Consider the following 18,521-nt stretch of genomic DNA (forward strand, 5'->3'; position numbering starts at 1 on the left):
ACAACCATCTGTAATGAGGTCTGGTGCCCTCTTCTGGCCTGTAGGCATACATGCCAGCTAGAATACTGTACACATAATTTTAAAAAAAAGTAAAAGAAGTGCATGTAAGCCTGGGCTACATGTAATATGTCTTCAAACAAACAAGATGATTTAATAAGTAGCCATAGTGGCTTGCCTCTAAGAGTGTTTAAGCACAAATCTTATAAATGTGTGTATGTATGGTCACTTGTCTGAGTGCTCTGTGAATCCGGTACTCATATCTGATGGAGCTTTTGTGCTTAGGAACAAGAGTAAGGGCTGGGGAAAGTAATGACTCAGTGGGCAAAGTACTTGTTCCAGAAGCATGAGCAACACTTATGTAAAAGCCAACCTCATTGGTGGGCATATTTAACCCCAGTGCTGGGGCAACAGGTTCAGATAGATCCCTGAAGCTGTCTGGCCAAGCCAGTCTAATCAACTGTGAATGCCAGATCCAATGAGAGGCCCTGTCTCAAAAACTAAAGTGGAGAAACCTCAAGGAAGATGCCTGTTCTAGATTCCTTTCTGCTGCTGGTATAGAACATCTGACCGAAGGCAGCTTAGGGAAGGAAAGGGTTTGTTTCAGTTTTACAGGTTACAGTTAATCCTTGAGGGAAGGCAGAGCAGAAACTCAAAGCAGAAACCATGAAGGAACACATGCTGCTCGCTGGATTACCTACTCATGTTTAGTTAGCTTTCTTACATAGCCCTGGATCACCTGCCCTGGAATAGTACTGACCATAATGGGTTGGGCATTCCTACAGCAGTTAACAATAAAAACAATTCCCACACCGGGAAGTGGTGGGGCCCCGCCTTTAATCCCAGCACTCGGTAGGCAGAGGCAGGCGGATCTCTGTGAGTTCAAGGCCAGTTTGATCTACAAGAACTAGTTCCAGGACAGGCTCCAAAGAAACACTGTCCTGAAAAACCAAAAACCAACCAAACAAACAAAAAACCCAATTCCCTACAGACATGCTCATGGTTCGTACGATCTGGGAAGTCCCTTGTTGAGACTTGCTTTTCAGTTGACTGTGGGCTGTGTCAACTTGACAGCTGAAGCTGATTAGAATAACACCCATTGTAGACCTCTGGCCTACACACAACACCTGCACATAGTCACCTGCATATGTGCACATACAGCAACACAGAACATACATATACACAGAAAAAAAGAATGAGACTCTGAGCCTGAGCCGGATGGGGATGGCACAAGCCTTTAATCCCAGCACTTGGGAAGTAGAGACAGGCAGGTCTCTGAGTTCAAGTCCAGCCTGATCTTCAGAGTGAGTTCCAGGACAGCCAGAGCTACACAGAGAAACCCTGTCTCAAAAAACTGGGGAAAAAGATCTTCAAGAGCAATATTTTTCTTTTTTTTTCTTTCTTTCTTTTTTTCTTTTTTTTCTTTTTTCTTTTTTTTTTTTTTTTTTTTTTTTTCAAGACAGGGTTTCTCTGTGGCTTTGGAACCTAACCTGGAACTAGCTCTTGTAGACCAGGCTGGCCTCGAACTCACAGAGATCCACCTGCCTCTGCCTCCAGAGTGCTGGGATTAAAGGCGTGCGCCACCACCGCCAGTTTAGAGCAGTGGTTTTCAACCTTCCTAATGCTGAGACCCTTTAACACAATTTCTCATGTTGTGGGGACTCCAACCATAAAATTATTTTTGTTGCTACTTTATAACTGTAATTTTGTTATTGTTATGAATCATAATATAAATAGCTGATATGCCACCCTAAGGGGTTGAGACCCACAGGTTGAGAACCACTGTTCTAGAGTTAGGGCTAAGGCTCAATGGTAGAGTACTTGTTGGCATGGGCAAGGCTCTGGGTTCAATCCCCATCATCACACAAAGAAAATTCTTGCCTTACACTCCTTTGTAATGAGTATTTCTCTGTCCTGCCAGCAGCTCCCAAATAATGACACGGAGTACAAAATTAATGAAAATTTAATTATAAAAGTGTGGCCTACAGCATAGGCTTGTTCTAATTAGCTCCTACAATTTAAATAAACCCATTTATTTTATTCTATATTCTATCACATGCTATTACCTCTCTTCCATCTTTTTTTTTTTTTTCTGAGACAGGGTTTCTCTGTAGCTTTGGAGTTTGTCCTGGAACTAGCTCTTATAGACCAGGCTGGCCTTGAACTCACAGAGATCTGCTTTCCTCTGCCTCCTGAGTGCTGGGATTAAAGGCATGCACCACCACTGCCCAGCTCTCTTCTATCTTGTACCTTCTGTTTCCTCTGGCATCTCTCTCTGAGCCTGGGTTCCTCCTCCTTTCTCTCTCTCCACCTGGAAATTCTGCCTATCCTCCCTGCCTAGCTATTGGCCATTTAACTTTTTATTAAACCAATCACAGTGACACATCTTTACATAGTGTAATCAAATATCTCGAAACAATTCTGCAATGAAATAATATGAAATTAAGTATATAGAACAAAACTGTATAAATTATATTTGACTCAAGGTAGGGAACCTGGAACCCTGGGCTCAGAAAGAGGGAAAATCCTCAAAGACCTGTGGAGAGTTGGAGAAGTTCCACTCCAATCTAAGGGAATGAACTCTCACATGGGAACTTGCCAAGCTCTAATCACCCTATGCAAATCTGTCTCCAGTAAAAGATCACAGCTTTGTCACCACCTCAGTCATACATATACCGGTATCGTGGAGACAGGCTCCGAACGGCACAGAAAAAAAAAACAAAAACAAAAACAAAAAAAACAAAACAAAAGAAACCCAGGGACACAGATCTTTCCAACTTCCTGATGTGACGACTGAGACTCAGGGGACGGACAACCTGAGGGTGCTTGTCCAACAGCAAGGAAGGGTCAGAGATTTCTGACTTCCATTCTTCACCCAGAACTATTGGGATAGTTAACCGTGAAGCTAAAGAAGTGAGCAAACGGAAGTGAGAAAATATGAAATATACTATTGTCATGCCTTTGCTTCTTTAAACTGTTCTCCAAACAAAAGTAAGGACTGCTAGGAAAACTTGTTCTCTTGTTTTGCTACTTTGTGCCTAGAAAATTACAAGCAGTGGTTCCTTATCCTTAGAAATCACCCGGGAGCTTTAAAATATAAATCCGATGCTTTGTTCCCCACATTAATCCAATTAAGTAAAAATCTCTAGGGATGGTGTCCGAGCGTTAATGTTTTTTAAAAGCATCCCAGGTCAGTCTATGCGAAGCCTTGAGAACTGCGCCTTCTAGATTCTTATACTAATATACTGAGACCTGGGTAAGCAACAGTTTTTTAAAGCAACAATTAGTGCGCCTTTTCGATGTCTACATCCATCAGTGTGGCTGGGTTCACTAACGACATTTATCCAATTTCCTAAAATCACATTTTCCTCCTACGATCAGTGGGGAAACACCGAGGTCCTTTATAGTCCCTTGAAGCAAACCTCTAGGGCGCTTTGGGGGAGGGGTGGGGTCCGGCCTCTAAGACACGGAAGAAGGCGGTGCCAGGTGAGGCAACCCGGGACCTGGGTCAGACCCCGCCTCTGGCTCTGCCGGGCTCCGGAGCCCGGAACGGCTCCCGCAGTGCTTAGGCTGCGGAGAGCTACGGACTACATTTCCCACAATGCACTGAGGGGCGGGCTGGGACTGGCCAAGCGGCTGGAACCGGGCCTCCTCCACCAGAGGCCGGTGAAAGCTGTCTTCCTGCGCCGGTGACCGGTTAAGGGTGAGCAGGAGAGATCGGTTCATCCGCTGTGGCCATGTCTGTATCCTCCAGGGGCGGTAGCCCCACGAAGTTGCACCCTCAGGCCAGGCACGGCTGGACACTCATATCCCCCCAGGGGTCTGGGAGAGGGCAGTGACTGGCACCCTCCGTAGGTCCTGTGTTCCCCCAAGAAACAGGTGAGTTCGACTGCCAACCCACGTGGCCTGGGGGCGGCAAGAGGCGGGCAAGCTGTCATCTTTAGAGGGAGGGGCTTGAAAACTGGGGGGTCCCGGCCATCTACTGCACCGGTAGGAGCACTGCGTCTCTTTGGGGTCCTTCAGCCAGCTGGCCCCAACTGGGCAATATGAATGATGAGGCGAGAACTCATTCTTTGGCCGGGAGGGCAATGTCCCATAGGCAGCAGTAGCTGGGTAAGACACCAACCCCCAGTTCGGACGTATTCGGCCCTTAGAGGTCTCTTAAACAGCGACAGAGATGTGGAGTGAGCAAGGCAGCTCATGGAAGGGTCGTAGACTTGCGACTTCGTTCTCAAGGGTGTCCTTTCTCAGATAACGAGGCTGCCCTTACACTAGGTGAGCCAGCCCTTTCTGGGCTGGAGTTTGCTTGGGAAACGTGAGCAGCCTTTGTCAGGAAGGGGAGTGGCCTCCAGAGGTGACCAGGATCAGGCTAGGCTCAGTGTAAAGTAGGCGTCCTGCCCAAACACCCACAGCACAGCCTCAACTGGCCTCTTCCGTCAAACATTCTGCTTCACCCTCCCGGGTAGACCAAACGGTCAAGGCCAAAGGCGTAGCCTGTCAGAACGGGGAGGAGAATCAAGGTGGTTAGGAGCCAGTAAGAAGGGGCTTTTGCAAGACCCTCCCCTCTCAGGAGCCCTCTGAGGGAGGATAACACCAGTTCATTCGGTGGCATCACTCACAGGCTCTACTGGGCGCTTCTAGGAAAAGTTGCATGCCCTGCGGACATTTAGAGGAGCTGCCTAAAAGTGTTCCTGTGGAGATTTCTGGAGCTTCATGCCTAACTGCTTCAGGCCCAGTTTTCCAGGGGCGTCAGCTGCAAAAGTTAAAGCTCCAGTGGAGGTGAGAGGTGGTTTTGACCTGATCCACTCCACCTTCCTGCCTGAGAGGGTGGGTGTCCAGAAAGCTGTTTGCTTCACCAAGTCTGACCTCGGAGAGGATAAAGATGCTGTGTGATTTTACATGGCAGAGGAACTGTTGTGAGAAAAGCATCTGCTAGCTCTAGACAGCTGACCCTGATCCTTCCCCAGGCAGGTACCAGGCTGGGTACACTCAGAACACTGGGCTTCTTACGGGAAGCATAAAAGGCATACTGACAGAGTGAAGCTGGTGTAGAACTTGTTTGGATCTTTAAACCAGAAGAACAAGACCACAAAGAGGGGAGTTATGCAAACCCAGGGGGTAAACTTGGAAGAGCCAGAGATCAGCCAGTTTGCTTGTTACTCTGAGGCTGAGGTGCATGGATAACTCTTTGACCTGACATTGGGTGGGGGTTGTGGGGGAGCCTTCAAACGGGAGTTCACTTGGCTTCCTAAGGTTATCCATTAGGTCCTGGCTTACTGAGCAAATTCCCAAATCCATTTGCAGGACAGAGACCACCGGATCTGGCAGTCTGAATGCTAAGAATGACCACAATGTACTAATAACAGCAACTGAGTATATGATATGCCTGCTCTATATAGCCAGATCACGTGTGTTATCTCATTTAATCTTACCACCCTATAAATCAGAGGCAGCTGTTTGAAGGATATCTCCATTCCATAGCTTGCTTGCTTGCTTTAATTAATTAATTATTTATTTCAGGCAGGATTTCTCTGTGTAACAACAGCTCTGGTGTCCTGGAACTTGCTCTGAGACCAGACTGGCCTCGAACTCACAGAGATCTGCCTGCCTCTGCCTCCCAAGTGCTGGGATTAAAGGCATGTGCCACCACTGTCCGGCTTCCATTCCCTACCATTTTATAAGTGAGAAAACTGAGACCAGTAAAACCAGTCCCTCTAACTACAGAGCTGTTTTTCTTGAAGACTTGATTACTTTCAAAGACAAGCTGTCTCTATAGACAAAGATTTTCTTGCCTGATCCCAGGTACCTGTGAGCTGGTGTTTGTCACAGACCTTTCATTTTCTTTCTCTGCCAAAGATATTTATTCATTAAATGTTGGTTTAATTCTCCTGCATATGTCTCATGTAGCAGGCCACTTGGAAGGTAGCCTTCAATCTAGAAAAAAAAAACCAGAGTGAAGAGGTTTATTGTGGGAAAGGCCTCTCTGGTAAGGTGCTTCAGCAACAAGCTGAAGTGAGGGAGTGAGTCATGGACTAGCCTAGAAAGGGCTATAAAGGAAACCGGGTGAGGGTAGAGTAAGGGGCAAAGGTTATGTGAAGAGGTGTTCAGGATAAGCTGAGCTGATGTAGCAAAGGGGTGGGAAGGAAGGGCAGAAAATAAGCTTGGAGAAATAAGGGGGAAGGGCCTTGTGTGCCTTCAGAAGGAAGCTGATTTTCTTGCTAAGTGAGGTGAAGGTATTACAGACCTGTGAGCAGAGGAATGATGTCACCTGACCTGTTTCCAGAGTCTCACCTTGAATGCCAGGGCAGAAGTGGTGGGACACATCAGGACTGGTAAGGAGGTTGTGGCAATGATTTGCTAGAGAGATAATGGTGGCTTGGACCGATCAGATAATCACAGAATTGATAAGAAATGGTCACCTATTGAACCCAGTATGGTGGCGCACACCTTTATTCCCAGCGCTCGGGAGGCAGAAGTTGGTGGATCTCTGGGTTCAAGGCCAGCCTGGTTTACAGAATGAGTTCCAAGACAGCCGGGGCTACACAGAGAAGCCCTATCTTGAAAAAAAAAAAAAAAGAAAAAGAAAAAGAAATTATCAACTATTAGATACAAGCATTTATCACTTAACATTATTAAGTTATTCTGTGAAAGTAACCATTTTTGTCTTGCTGTCTTCCTCCCACTATTTACTCATTTTTAAGATTTTAATTTTATTTAATTATATGTTTATGTGGAGGAGGGGAAGTTTTGCATGTGAGTGTAGTACCCAAAGAGGCCAGAAGAGGGCATTGGAGCCACTGAGGCTGGAGTTAGAAGCAGTTGTCTACTGCCTAACCTGGATGCTGGGAATCAAGCCCAAGTCTTCTCTAAAAGTATATATACTCTGATTTAAACTGCTGAGCCATCTCTTAAGCCCCCACTTACTGTGTTTTTGAGACATTATATCCCAGGTTGACTTCAAACTCATATAGTTAAAGAAATTAACTTATGATCCTCTTGCCTCCACCTCCCAAGAGTTGAAATTCAGGTGTGTCACTACACCTGTTTATTTAAAGAGTTAGCTTTTATTCATGTATATGAGTGTGTATACATTTGTGTGTATGGGCACCTGAGGCCAAAAGAGAACATTGGGTCCCCTAGGAGCTGGTTGTTGTGAGCCACCCAACATGGGTCCCGGGAAATGAATTGCAGTCCTCTGCAAAAACAGAAAAAAAAATCCCTCTCTCTTTTTGGTTTTTCTTTGAGACAAGGTTTCTCTGGGTAGCCTTGGCTATCCTCCTCTACTCTGTAGACCAGGCTGGCCTTGAATTCACAGACATCCGCCTGTTTCTGCCTCCCGAGTGCTGAGTTAAAGGCATGTGCCCCCACCACCCACCCATCTTACCCAGCTTTTTTTTTTTTTTTTTTACAAGGGATTCAACTCTGGTTCTTAAGCTTAACTGGCAAGTGCTTTAGCAATTGGGCTCTCTCCCCAGTTCCATACATGGTTTTATATAGTGCAGGACTCAAACCCAGAGTTTGTATTATAGGCAGGCACTCTATCAACGAGGTTATATCTCTAAGCCCTAATTTGGGTTTTATTGAGACACTGTAGCTACACTGGCCTTGGATTCACTCTGTAGTTCTGGATATCCACAAACTCATGACTGATGGTGACACTCTTTTCTCAACCCTTTGAAGTGCTGGGATTACAGACATGTACCACAACAACAGCCTCTGCCTACATTATATTATATTTTAATTTTTTCCCTGCCCCTTATTTTAATTTTTTGAGCTAGGTATCCCAAGCTGCTGCCTCTACTTCTCAAGCGCTAGGATTAGAAGTGAACATCACTATGTAGAGCTTTTTTTATGCAGAGATGAAGATTGAACTAAGCAATGTTTGTCTGTCTTTGAGATAAGGTCTCACTCTGTAGCCCAGACTAGCCCCAATCTTTCAGCAACCTCCTGACATTAGCCTATGAAGTTTTGGGATTATAGGCCCGAGCCACAATGCTCAGTTTTGTGTTAAAAGACAGGGCCTCATGGAGACTAAGCTCATTATGCTAGCACCAGGCATCCTCCTGTGTCTGCCTCCACAGCACTGGGATTACAAGTGGCCCTAAATCCAGCATCTTCACATTGTTTCTGGGGATGGGATTCATATCTTCTTGTTTGCAAGGCAAACACTTCATGGACTGAGCCATCCCTCATATCTCTGTTGGACTGGGTTGTTTTTTTTTAAGATTTATTATTTTTTTTAAATATTTATTTATTTATTATGTATACAATATTCTGTCTGTGTGTATATCTGCAGGCCAGAAGAGGGCACCAGACCCCTTTACAGATGGTCGTAAGCCACCATGTGGTTGCTGGGAATTGAACTCAGGACCTTTGGAAGAGCAGGCAATGCTCTTAACCTCTGAGCCATCTCTCCAGCCCCTTAAGATTTATTATTATTTTATTCATGTGTGTCTGTGTAAATGTATGCCACTTGTGTGCACGCCCTGTGGAGGCCAGAAGAGGACATCTGCTTCTTGGAGTGGAGGTTATAGGCAGTTGTAGGCCTAGGAACAAAACTTGGGTCTTCTAGAACAGCAGTAAATATTTTTAACTGCTAAGCCATCTCCAACCACCCAGTTTTTGGGTGTTTTTTGTTTGTTTGTTTGATGTTTGTTTTTTTGTTTTGTTTTGAGACAAGGTCTCACTTAGATAAGACAGAACTTGCTTGCTTTATACCTTAGAATGACCTTGGAGCCTCTGGCCTCCAATTTTCAAATGCTAGGATTTTGGGTGTGTGCCACCATTCCTAGCAAGGTTTCTGTAGCTTTTGGAGCCCCACCTGGAACTAGCTCTTGTAGACCAGGCTGCCTCGAACTAGGATTAAAAGTGTGCACCACCACCTCCCAGCTAAGGAACATCCTTTAAAGAGAGGATAAATTGGGATCTTGGTTTTGGAAGCATAAGCTTAAGATAGCAAACTAAATCATTATGTGTGTATACCTGTAAATAAAAGAAAGATTGGGGCTAGAAACAAAAGTCATATCCATTAACGTGTAGAAGTAATTTAAAACTATAAGACCAAAATGAGATCACAGAGGCACTGAATGAAGACAGAGGAGAAGCAAGGACTGAACTCTGGGCCCCTCCAATTAGAACTGTAAAAAGGCTCAGATGAGTAGTCCATGAAATAAGTTTTCTGTCCATGAATAATAGGTTTCTCCACCAAGGCAATGCAGTAAGCCAGATCAAGCCAAATTGAAAAAGTAAAATAACAGGTTTATTTAAGCAAAGCAACTCCCAGGTGAGTTCTCCAGTCCGAGAGATTGAGGCCAGAGAAATCGTGCGTCTGAACTGAAGCAGGGAGGTTACATAGCCTGTAGCTGAGGGGTGATGACGTGTCCACCACAGCTGGGTTTATGCCCAAGTATGGTCAAAAGCTGTCCACTTTAGGCAGGTATGTGGGCTGCTGGCAACTTCAGGGGAGGAACTGCTGAGGCCGCCAGGAATGCAGAACTGGGCTTTTTGGTGCCTTCCCTTTATGGGAGATAGTGTGAGAGGGCAGGGTTTGGAGAGAGACAGGATGGGGCTTTCCAGATCAAGCTAGAGTGAAATGGAGGTTCCAGTGAAACCACCAGGAGGGGAACTAAGGAAAGAGAGTGGTATACTAGAAGCCAAGAGTGGAAAGTGCTTTAGGAAAGAAAAGTAAGCCAAGATATTCCAGGATATTATTACTTAGTGAACCTTAGGAAAGCAGAGCAGCCTTAGCCATAAAGTGAGACGTGGTCCAAAAAAAAAATAAAAAAAGATAGGCTAAGGGCTGGAAGAGGGGGAGGGAGAATGAGGACATGTCAGGAGTTTCTGTTACTGTTCCGGGGTGAAGTGAGTTGATCTGGAGAGTCGTTGGTGGAATCACATCTGGATGTGACAGATTCCAGAGGGAACAGGAGACCTGGAAGTGCTGTGGCAGAAACCTCACTGCTCAGCACTTGTCTGCGGAACTCTCCACATTTCCCAGCCCCCTCAGCTTTGACACTAATCCTAGACAGCTTTGACTCTGAAGTATTTAAGAGCTTATACATAATCTCCTGGCTACGGTTTCCCATGCCACAGCATGTGGAAGGCCATGTTCTGATGCTAGTAGAATGGGTCAGGGCTTGGAAGGAAGCTACTCAGACTTATTTCCAGACAGGAGCTTGAGGGATAGCTCAGTGGTTGAGTGTTTTCTCAAAACCGTGAGGACTGGAGTTGAAATCCAGCATACATATAACAAACCTCACAAATAACCTGCAACCCCAAATCTACAAAGTGAGTTCTGGGACAGCCGGGACTACACAGAGAAACCCTGCCTCAAAAAACAAAAACAACAACAACAAAAAACAAAAAAAAACAAACAAAAAATCCTGTTGATCAATTCAAAAATTTTTTTTTCAGACAGGGACCCTCTATGTAACTCTGGAAATCTTTTTTTTAAATATTTGTTTATTTATTATGTATACAATATTCTGTCTGTGTGTATGTCTGCAGGCCAGAAGAGGGCACCAGACCCCATTACAGATGGTTGTGAGCCACTATGTGGTTGCTGGGAATTGAACTCAGGACCTTTGGAAGAGCAGGCAATGCTCTTAACCTCTGAGCCATCTCTCCAGCCCCTAGCTCTGGAAATCTTGGAACTAACTACGTCATTGACCAGGCTGGCCAGAGAGATCCTCCTGCCTCTGCCTCCCAGGTGCTGGGATAAAGATGTGCAATACCACATCCAACCTTTTTTTTTTAAGACAGTGTCTCTTTTTGTAACTCTGGCTGGCCTGGACCTTGTCTTTGTAGTTCAAGCTGACCTCAAATTCACAGAGATCTACCTGCCTTTGCAGTCCTGGTGCTGCAATCAAAGGCATGCAGCCCATCCATGGTAAATTCAGTTTTTCATGGGGAAATTTGTAGTAGAACGTGGAGTGAAAGCAGCATTACAGAAGTGTTTCAATTCCTATATCAAGTTTTCCCCTCCTGTAGTAACACCAGACAAACTCTCAGCCTCAGTTCTTAGCTCATATAAATTAATCTACATACACTTTGTAGCATTCTAACTGTACTTGAACTTTTTTGAGACAGGGTTTCACTATGTATTTCAGGCTGACAGAAAACTTTGAACAATCCTTCTGCTTCAACCTCCCAAGTACTGGAACTGCTATTGTACAAAAACTGGTGGTTGTCCTGACAGTGTTACTTCCTTCTGGTCCTCTTCCTTTGTGTATCTTATTTGTAGTCGATATATAAAAAATTGTGCATTGTCTTTTTAAAATGCATATAGGGGCTGATGAGATGATTCAGTGGGTAAAGGCACTTGCTGCCAAACTTGAGTTTGGTCCTTGGAACCCACATGTGAAAATCTGGGATCAGTGGTGCACATCTGTAATGTCAGTTTATCTAGGACAAGATAGGAGAAAAGGACAGGAGAATCAGCAGGAAGCCTGAGTAAAACACACAGTGACAGAGACAAGAGAGACCGTGCCTCAAACAAAGTGGTAGGGAGAACTGACTTCTGCAAAGTTGTCCTTTGATCTCCTTACATGTGCACCTGTGCGCGCGCACGCGCGCGCGCGCACACACACACACACACACACACTAAATAGTTTATTTTACTTTTAATTATTTTAAGGATTTATTATTTTATTTGATTATGAGAGTGCTTTGTTCCTGCATTTATGTATGGGCACCACATATGTGCCTGGTGCCTGAACTGGCCTAGACTTACAGGCAGCTGTGAGCCACCATGTGGGTGCTGGGAACGGAACCCAGGTCCTCTGCAAAAGCGAGTGTTCTTACCTACTGAACCATCTCTCTAGCTTCTAAATAATTCTTTTTGGTTTGTTTTTAGTTTTCTGAGAGAGTTTCTCTGTGTGACTGCTGTGGCTGTTCTGGAATTCACTCTGTAGACCAAAGCTGGCCTCAAACTCACAGAGACAGAGATCCACCTACCTTTGGCTCCCGAGTGCTGGGATTAAGGGTGTGCACCATCACACCTGACTCTAAATAAGTAATTTCAAATGTAGGTTAAAATGCGTGTTTTTAAACAGATGTGGTGGTGCACGCCTTTAATCCCAGCACTTAGGAAGCAAAGACACATGGATCTCTGTGAGTTCGAGGCCAGCCTCATCTACAGAATGAGTTCCAGGACAGCCAAGGCTGCACAGTGAAACCCTGTCTTTCTTATCTATCTATCTATCTATCTATCTATCTATCTATCTATCTATCTATCTATCTATTAGTTTTTCAAGACAGTCCTGGCTGCCCTGCCCTGGAACTCACTTTGTAGCTGAGGCTGGCCTTAAACTCACAGAGATCCACCTGCCTCTACCTCCCAAGTGCTAGGATTAAAGGCGTGACCCACCACCACCTGGCTAAAACTTAATTTTTTTGTGAGAGAATACTCAGAAGTCATTTCCCAGGGATTTGACTTAGTGGGGTCCTGGTAAGAAGCTTAGCTCTATTAATTACACCAGTGTTTACCAGCACTTTACTTCTTTGCCCTCCGTGATGCATTTGTTTGTTTGTTTGTTTGTTTGTTTTTTACCTCATAGGACAGCCCCAAAGATGGCTGCTGACATGCAGAGGAAAAGAAGCAGTGAATGCCCTGATGGCACATTGGCTCCTTCTGATGGCCAAAGTATGGAGAGAGCTGAGAGCCCCACGCCAGGACTGACCCAGGGAACGGAGCCAGGTATGGATAGAGCATGCAATTCTCAGCCACGCCTCCAGGGGGAGGTAGGGCCCCATAGGACTCTTCTTCCTGCTCACTTGTGCATTTGCTCATTCACTGGGTGTTTGTTGCTGGTAACCCTGCAGAGAGCAGGGCTGTTTCCATCTCACCTTTCTTGCCATTTGCACTAGACAACCGCGAGGACCTGTCCCTTATGAGAAAAATAAGGAAAGGCGCCTCCTTTCTTCTCTTGACACTCTTACTTAAAAGTTTGTATTTAAAATATCGTTGTTCTTTTTCTTTCTTTTTTTCTTTTTTTTGTTTTTGTGTTCTTTCTTTTTTGTCTTTCTTTTTTTTTTTTGTTTTTTTTTTGAGACAGGGTTTCTCTGTATAACAGCTCTAGCTTTCCTGGAGCCCACTCTGTAGACCAGGCTGGCCTCAAACACAGAGTTCTGCCTGCCTTTGCCTGAGTGCTGGGATTAAAGGCATGTGCCACCATTGCGAGGCTAAAATATATTTTAATAAAAATTCAAACTGAGGGGCTGGAGAGATGGCTCAGAGGTTAAGAACATTGCCTGCTCTTCCAAAGGTCCTGAGTTCAATTCCCAGCAGCCACATGGTGGCTCACAACCATCTGTAATGAGGTCTGGTGCCCTCTTCTGGCCTGCATACACACAGACAAAATATTGTATGCATAATAAAGAAATAAATATTTTTTAAAAATTCAAACTGAATTTTACAAGGAAAAAAAGAGCTCGACATGGTGGTGTCCACCTGTAATCCCAGCAGCTGTGGGTGGAAGCAGGATTAATGTGAGATCATGGCCAGCCAGCCTGGGGCTACATAATGAATACCAGGCTAGCCAGGGCTATGTAGTAAGACTGCATCTCCAGAAGAAGAAAACTAAGTAGGGGTTAGGGCTTCACCTCATCAGTCAAGTACTTGCCTAGTATGCCTCAGTCCTTAGATTCCAGCACCCCAAAAATATGTAAGAGAAGCTCCTGTCCTGGAGAAGTCACAGGCTAATGGTCAGGGGCTATGGTAGCCCTCCCTCATGGATGGAGAGGGTTAATAGCTAAATTTGTATTCTTAGGGGATACCACTGTAGTGACCAATAACTGGATAGTGTTCCAAAGGAAATCAAAGAGAGAAAATGATAGTGTCTGGGGGTGGAGGTCAGGGGTGGAGGTCACTACATCTTCCCTGAGAGCAGGATTGTGACAGCTACTCACCCACATGGGGAGATGGGGATGCCATCCAGGTGCACAGCAGGTGCAGAGCTCTTGGATATGTGTGTGTGTGTGTGTGTGTGTGTGTGTAGAGGGGTCCAAAGCGCAGATGGATAAAGGCCAGTATGTTTGGGATGGGCAAGGGGGTGAGCTGTTCAATGTTAGTGAGGGGTAGGTAGATATCAGTTTCTATTGCTGCCTTGAGACCAAGGCCCTTTAGGCTGTAGATGAGCATAATGCATGGGAGACAGTGGTAGAGTAGACAGTAGCTCGGGCCCATCAAGACAGGCAGCGACCCTCTAGACATCTCCTTGGTGAGTGCTGAGTGTCTCCCAGCAGCTGCCCCTCTAAGTTCCAGTGCTTTTGGTCTGCAGGTGCGGGGCAGGAGGGTGCCATGTTTGTCCATGCACGTTCCTATGAAGACCTGACAGAGTCAGAAGACAGAGAAGCTTCTGGGGACAGCCCCAAAGAATATGCTGGAAGTCCCCCGCCACTGCCTACAGACATGCGCCAGATCAGCCAGGACTTCAGTGAGCTGAGTACCCAACTGACAGGGGTAGCCCGTGACCTGCAGGAGGAAATGCTACCAGGAAGCTCAGAAGACTGGCAGGAGCCCCAGGGAGCAGCTGGACGACCAGCCACAGAGCCTTCTCAAGAGGGCACAACTGAAGGGGATGAGGAGGACGCTACAGAGGCATGGCGCCTCCACCAGAAGCATGTGTTTGTACTGAGTGAGGCAGGGAAGCCCGTGTATTCTCGCTATGGGTCTGAGGAAGCACTTTCCAGCACCATGGGTGTCATGGTTGCTCTGGTGTCCTTCCTGGAGGCAGACAAGAATGCCATTCGCTCCATCCATGCAGGTGAGCCACCTGAAGAGGGTTGCGGGGAAGGCTCCAGTGGCAGGGTTTATTCACACCAGGTTTTACATGCACGCGCACACACACACACACACACACACACACACACACACACACACACACACACCTAGAAAGCTGGGTGGTGCTATTTGCCTGAGAGTAAAGTCCTTCCATCTCTCTGAGCCTCGGGCTCTTACTGAACTGGGATAACAGTAGCAGCCTCCTGAGGTGGCAGGGCTGTGGTCAGAACTAAAGGCAGTTCTTTGGGGCAGTGACAAAAATTATGAATAAATTTTTAAAAAAGATCTAGCTTAGATCCCTTGCCAATTGAGTTAGCATTTAGCATGAAATGTGTTTTCATAAGCTGGGCCTGGTGATGTGTATCTGCCTATAAATTCCAACACTTGGAAAGTGGAGGCAGAAGTATCAACCTCTGCCGCATTAGCCAGTCCCTGGTCAACCTAGGTAGGCTACTTGAGACGCTGTCTCAAAAACCAAACAAAGAATGTGTTTTCCTGAAGAGCTTGTGTGTCGGAGGATCAGGTTGTGAAGCAGGAGTCAGGGAAGAGAGGTGACTGACTACCCACAATCAATAAGCCCCTACTGAATTCAGAGCTCCCAGCAAGGAAACCCTGGAAAGTGAAGCCCACTGGGAAAGCCTGTCCGGGAGGGCTTCTGGGAGGAGGGCTGAAGCTGACCCCCTGCCCACACCCTCAGATGGCTACAAGGTAGTATTCGTACGCCGGAGCCCTCTGGTGCTGGTGGCGGTGGCCCGCACGCGGCAGTCGGCCCAGGAGCTGGCACAGGAGCTACTGTACATCTACTACCAGATCCTGAGCCTTCTAACTGGCGCGCAGCTGAGCCACATCTTCCAGCAGAAGCAGAACTACGACCTGCGGCGCCTGCTCTCAGGCTCGGAGCGAATCACCGATAACCTGCTGCAGCTAATGGCTCGAGACCCGAGTTTCCTGATGGGCGCCGCGCGTTGCCTGCCCTTGGCAGCGGCAGTGCGGGACACGGTGAGTGCCAGCCTGCAGCAGGCGCGTGCTCGCAGCCTGGTCTTTTCTATTCTGCTGGCCCGCAACCAGCTGGTGGCGCTGGTGCGCCGCAAGGACCAATTCCTGCATCCCATCGACCTGCACCTGCTTTTCAACCTCATTAGTTCCTCCTCATCCTTCCGTGAGGGCGAGGCATGGACCCCCGTGTGCCTGCCAAAGTTCAATGCGGCCGGCTTCTTCCACGCGCACATCTCTTACTTAGAACCTGATACCGACCTCTGCCTGCTGCTGGTCTCCACTGACCGTGAAGACTTCTTTGCAGTCTCTGACTGCCGCCGCCGCTTCCAGGAACGCCTTCGAAAGCGGGGAGCCCACTTGGCCCTGCGGGAGGCGCTGCGCACACCTTACTACAGCGTTGCCCAAGTGGGCATCCCTGACCTTCGTCACTTCCTCTATAAGTCAAAGAGCTCAGGACTCTTCACCAGGTGAGAGGAGGCACTGCTTCAGGGAAACAAGGATGCAGAGATGGGGGGAGGCTGGTTGGTCCTAAGACCTAAGATGCAGCCCTGAAACTGACCACTCCTTTGAGAGTGTACAGGTATGCTGGGGCTGTTTGCCTCGGGCATCACTCGGTGGGCTTACACCTCTCTACTTCAACACATGTGAGGTCTGGAACAACTTGGGAAAGAAGCTGGAACAGAGGTTTCCCGGGTCCTTTGCCCTGAAGCAACTCTGCCTTTGGGGTCATTTTGGTCCAGGCCAGGATGCAGAACCCTTTTCCCACCCACTCCTCCACTAAAGGAGCTGGGCAGATATGTCCTCCCCATCCCCCACTTTTGGCTCAGAAGGTTTCCCAGAAAACCACCTCAGCTTTAGGCTTTCTACTCCGTTAGGTACCTAAACTCAGAAATAGCCTCTCCAAGGAAGGGTACCAAAGGGTTACTATGAACCTGGCAGGGGGGCAGGGTCCAGTCTGTCCTGGGTGTTCTTCTGTAATCAGAAGATGATATCCTGTCATGGGGAGCACCTGGGGAGAACAGGCAGTAAAACCTCCCTGTCCAGAAAGAGGTGTTTCTAGCTCTCCTGAGAAGACAGTGAAAGGCATTCCTTTGTGAACCGACTTCTCCATCTGCAGTCCTGAGATCGAGGCCCCATACACCAGTGAAGAGGAGCAGGAGCGGCTGCTGGGCCTCTACCAGTACCTGCACAGCCGCGCCCACAATGCCTCTCGCCCACTCAAGACCATCTACTATACAGGCCCCAATGAGAACCTCCTAGCCTGGGTAAGGTGGCCCTAGAGCAGATACTGGGGAGATGCCACAAGAGGCGTGTCTTTTCTAGGTGATGACCCTTTGCCCCCTCCTCCAGGTGACAGGTGCCTTTGAGCTCTACATGTGCTACAGTCCACTGGGAACCAAGGCATCAGCTGTCAGTGCCATCCATAAGCTGATGCGCTGGATCCGTAAAGAGGAAGACCGGCTCTTCATCCTCACACCCCTCACCTATTGATGGAAGTGGGAAGGCACACTGGGCGTGGGAAGCCGTGAGAGCCTCCCGGTGAGGCTGGCTTCTCCTGCCCAGCCAGCAGGCAGGGACTGTGGGTTGGTGCGTGCATTAAAGTGCTTTGAGAAAGACACTTGTTGCGCTTTGCCACTGGTTCTTTGTTTGCTTTCTTGGTTGGTTCTGAGACTCTATGCAGTACTCGATATGTAGCCTTAACAGTCAGGAGCTCACTATGTGGGCCAAGCTGTCCTCAAACTCTTGAGTGCCGGGAATAAAGGTGTGTGCCACCACACCCAGCTCTGGCGCTGGTTCTTTTACTTATCCATTCTAACATATAGATACAAAATCCTTCCTGGCCCAACACATTCCTTATATGGGGGGGGGAGGCACATGTTCATTTGAGCCTCTCTCCTCCCAGCTTTTGCCAGCATCAGGCCCCTCATATGGAGTCAGATTCCAGTTGGGGCTGTTTTGGGTCCATGAAATCCTGCCGTATGTAAAGGGCTCACAAGTACCTTATCCACTCCCATCTTTACCCATACTCAGTCTTCTCTAGTGCCAGCCTGCCCTTGGTGGGACCACCAGAAGCATGCTTCCAAGGACAGTTCCGTCACCAGCACTCTCGTTCATGGGCTGCTGTAGTTAAGCACAGGCTGACTGAGAAAGACAAGGCAGATGACCCGGGCCAGCTTCTGGGTAGGAGCCCTTGGCAAGGCAACCTGGTCCTCTGTAGCCACAGGCCTCTGGGGAGAATGCTTAGGTCTACCCATAAAAGGTTGTCTTAGTTCCTGTATCTCTGCCAGCCACTTCATCAGAACAGCTCCCCAAAGAATGAGCCAGAGGAAGCCCACTTGATCTGTAGGGCCTTTGGAAGAAAATCTGTCCTAAGGTCACTTGATATGCTGGCTGTCCTCAGTCACCCTCTTTCTCAGCCCATCCTACATGAGATCCTGTGGACACTTTCCACGCTTAGGCTCAGCAGCAAAGGATTGGCTCCACTCACTCTACCGTAAGACCCTGGGAGCGCTCCTGGTCCTGCTACAACCCAACCATCTCACTGCTCAGAGGAGCAAAAGGCTGACTAAAGAGAATAGCTTGATAATGTCCTCAGGCTGTCAGAACCACCTTCAAGCAGTCTCTGGAAATAGGGCCACGATTACTTTTGCCACTAAAACTACACCAGAGAACATGTATGAATTAACACGGAGCACATTGAGGAGGCACCGTGACAGCTGTACTTAATTGGCAGCATAATTTTGTT

The 18,521-nt window shown here is 47.3% G+C and overlaps 1 protein-coding gene across 3 annotated transcripts; it reads left to right on the plus strand.

Annotated features, from left to right (window-relative positions):
- Nucleotides 1-3,601: 3,601 nt before the first annotated feature.
- On the plus strand, nt 3,602-17,393 carry Mon1a (MON1 homolog A, secretory trafficking associated). 3 transcript variants are annotated; one of them, XM_038324229.1, is made up of 7 exons: nt 3,602-3,876; nt 4,639-4,776; nt 12,555-12,694; nt 14,277-14,762; nt 15,477-16,242; nt 16,893-17,040; nt 17,126-17,393. In XM_038324229.1, the coding sequence occupies exons 2-7, from the start codon at nt 4,649-4,651 to the stop codon at nt 17,264-17,266; spliced, it is 1,809 nt and encodes a 602-aa protein (XP_038180157.1). In that variant the 5' UTR covers nt 3,602-3,876; nt 4,639-4,648; the 3' UTR covers nt 17,267-17,393. The 3 variants fall into 3 exon arrangements, with proteins under 3 accessions (XP_038180157.1, XP_038180159.1, XP_038180160.1); XM_038324231.1 differs by lacking the exon at nt 4,639-4,776; XM_038324232.1 differs by lacking the exons at nt 3,602-3,876; nt 4,639-4,776 and adding an exon at nt 3,963-4,110.
- Nucleotides 17,394-18,521: the final 1,128 nt, after the last annotated feature.

The sequence above is a fragment of the Arvicola amphibius genome, chromosome 3 (assembly GCF_903992535.2).
Source record: "Arvicola amphibius chromosome 3, mArvAmp1.2, whole genome shotgun sequence".
In the NCBI taxonomy this organism is placed as follows: domain Eukaryota; kingdom Metazoa; phylum Chordata; class Mammalia; order Rodentia; family Cricetidae; genus Arvicola; species Arvicola amphibius.

Excerpts from the sequence above, each read along its gene's own strand:
- Mon1a (XM_038324229.1), top strand. The coding sequence starts at position 4,649 with ATGCCCTGCGGACATTTAGAGGAGCTGCCTAAAAGTGTTCCTGTGGAG. Across the intron at positions 4,777-12,554 it reads AAGTTAAAGCTCCAGTGGAG|GACAGCCCCAAAGATGGCTG; the intron begins GTGAGAGGTGGT and ends TTTACCTCATAG. Across the intron at positions 14,763-15,476 it reads CATTCGCTCCATCCATGCAG|ATGGCTACAAGGTAGTATTC; the intron begins GTGAGCCACCTG and ends CCACACCCTCAG.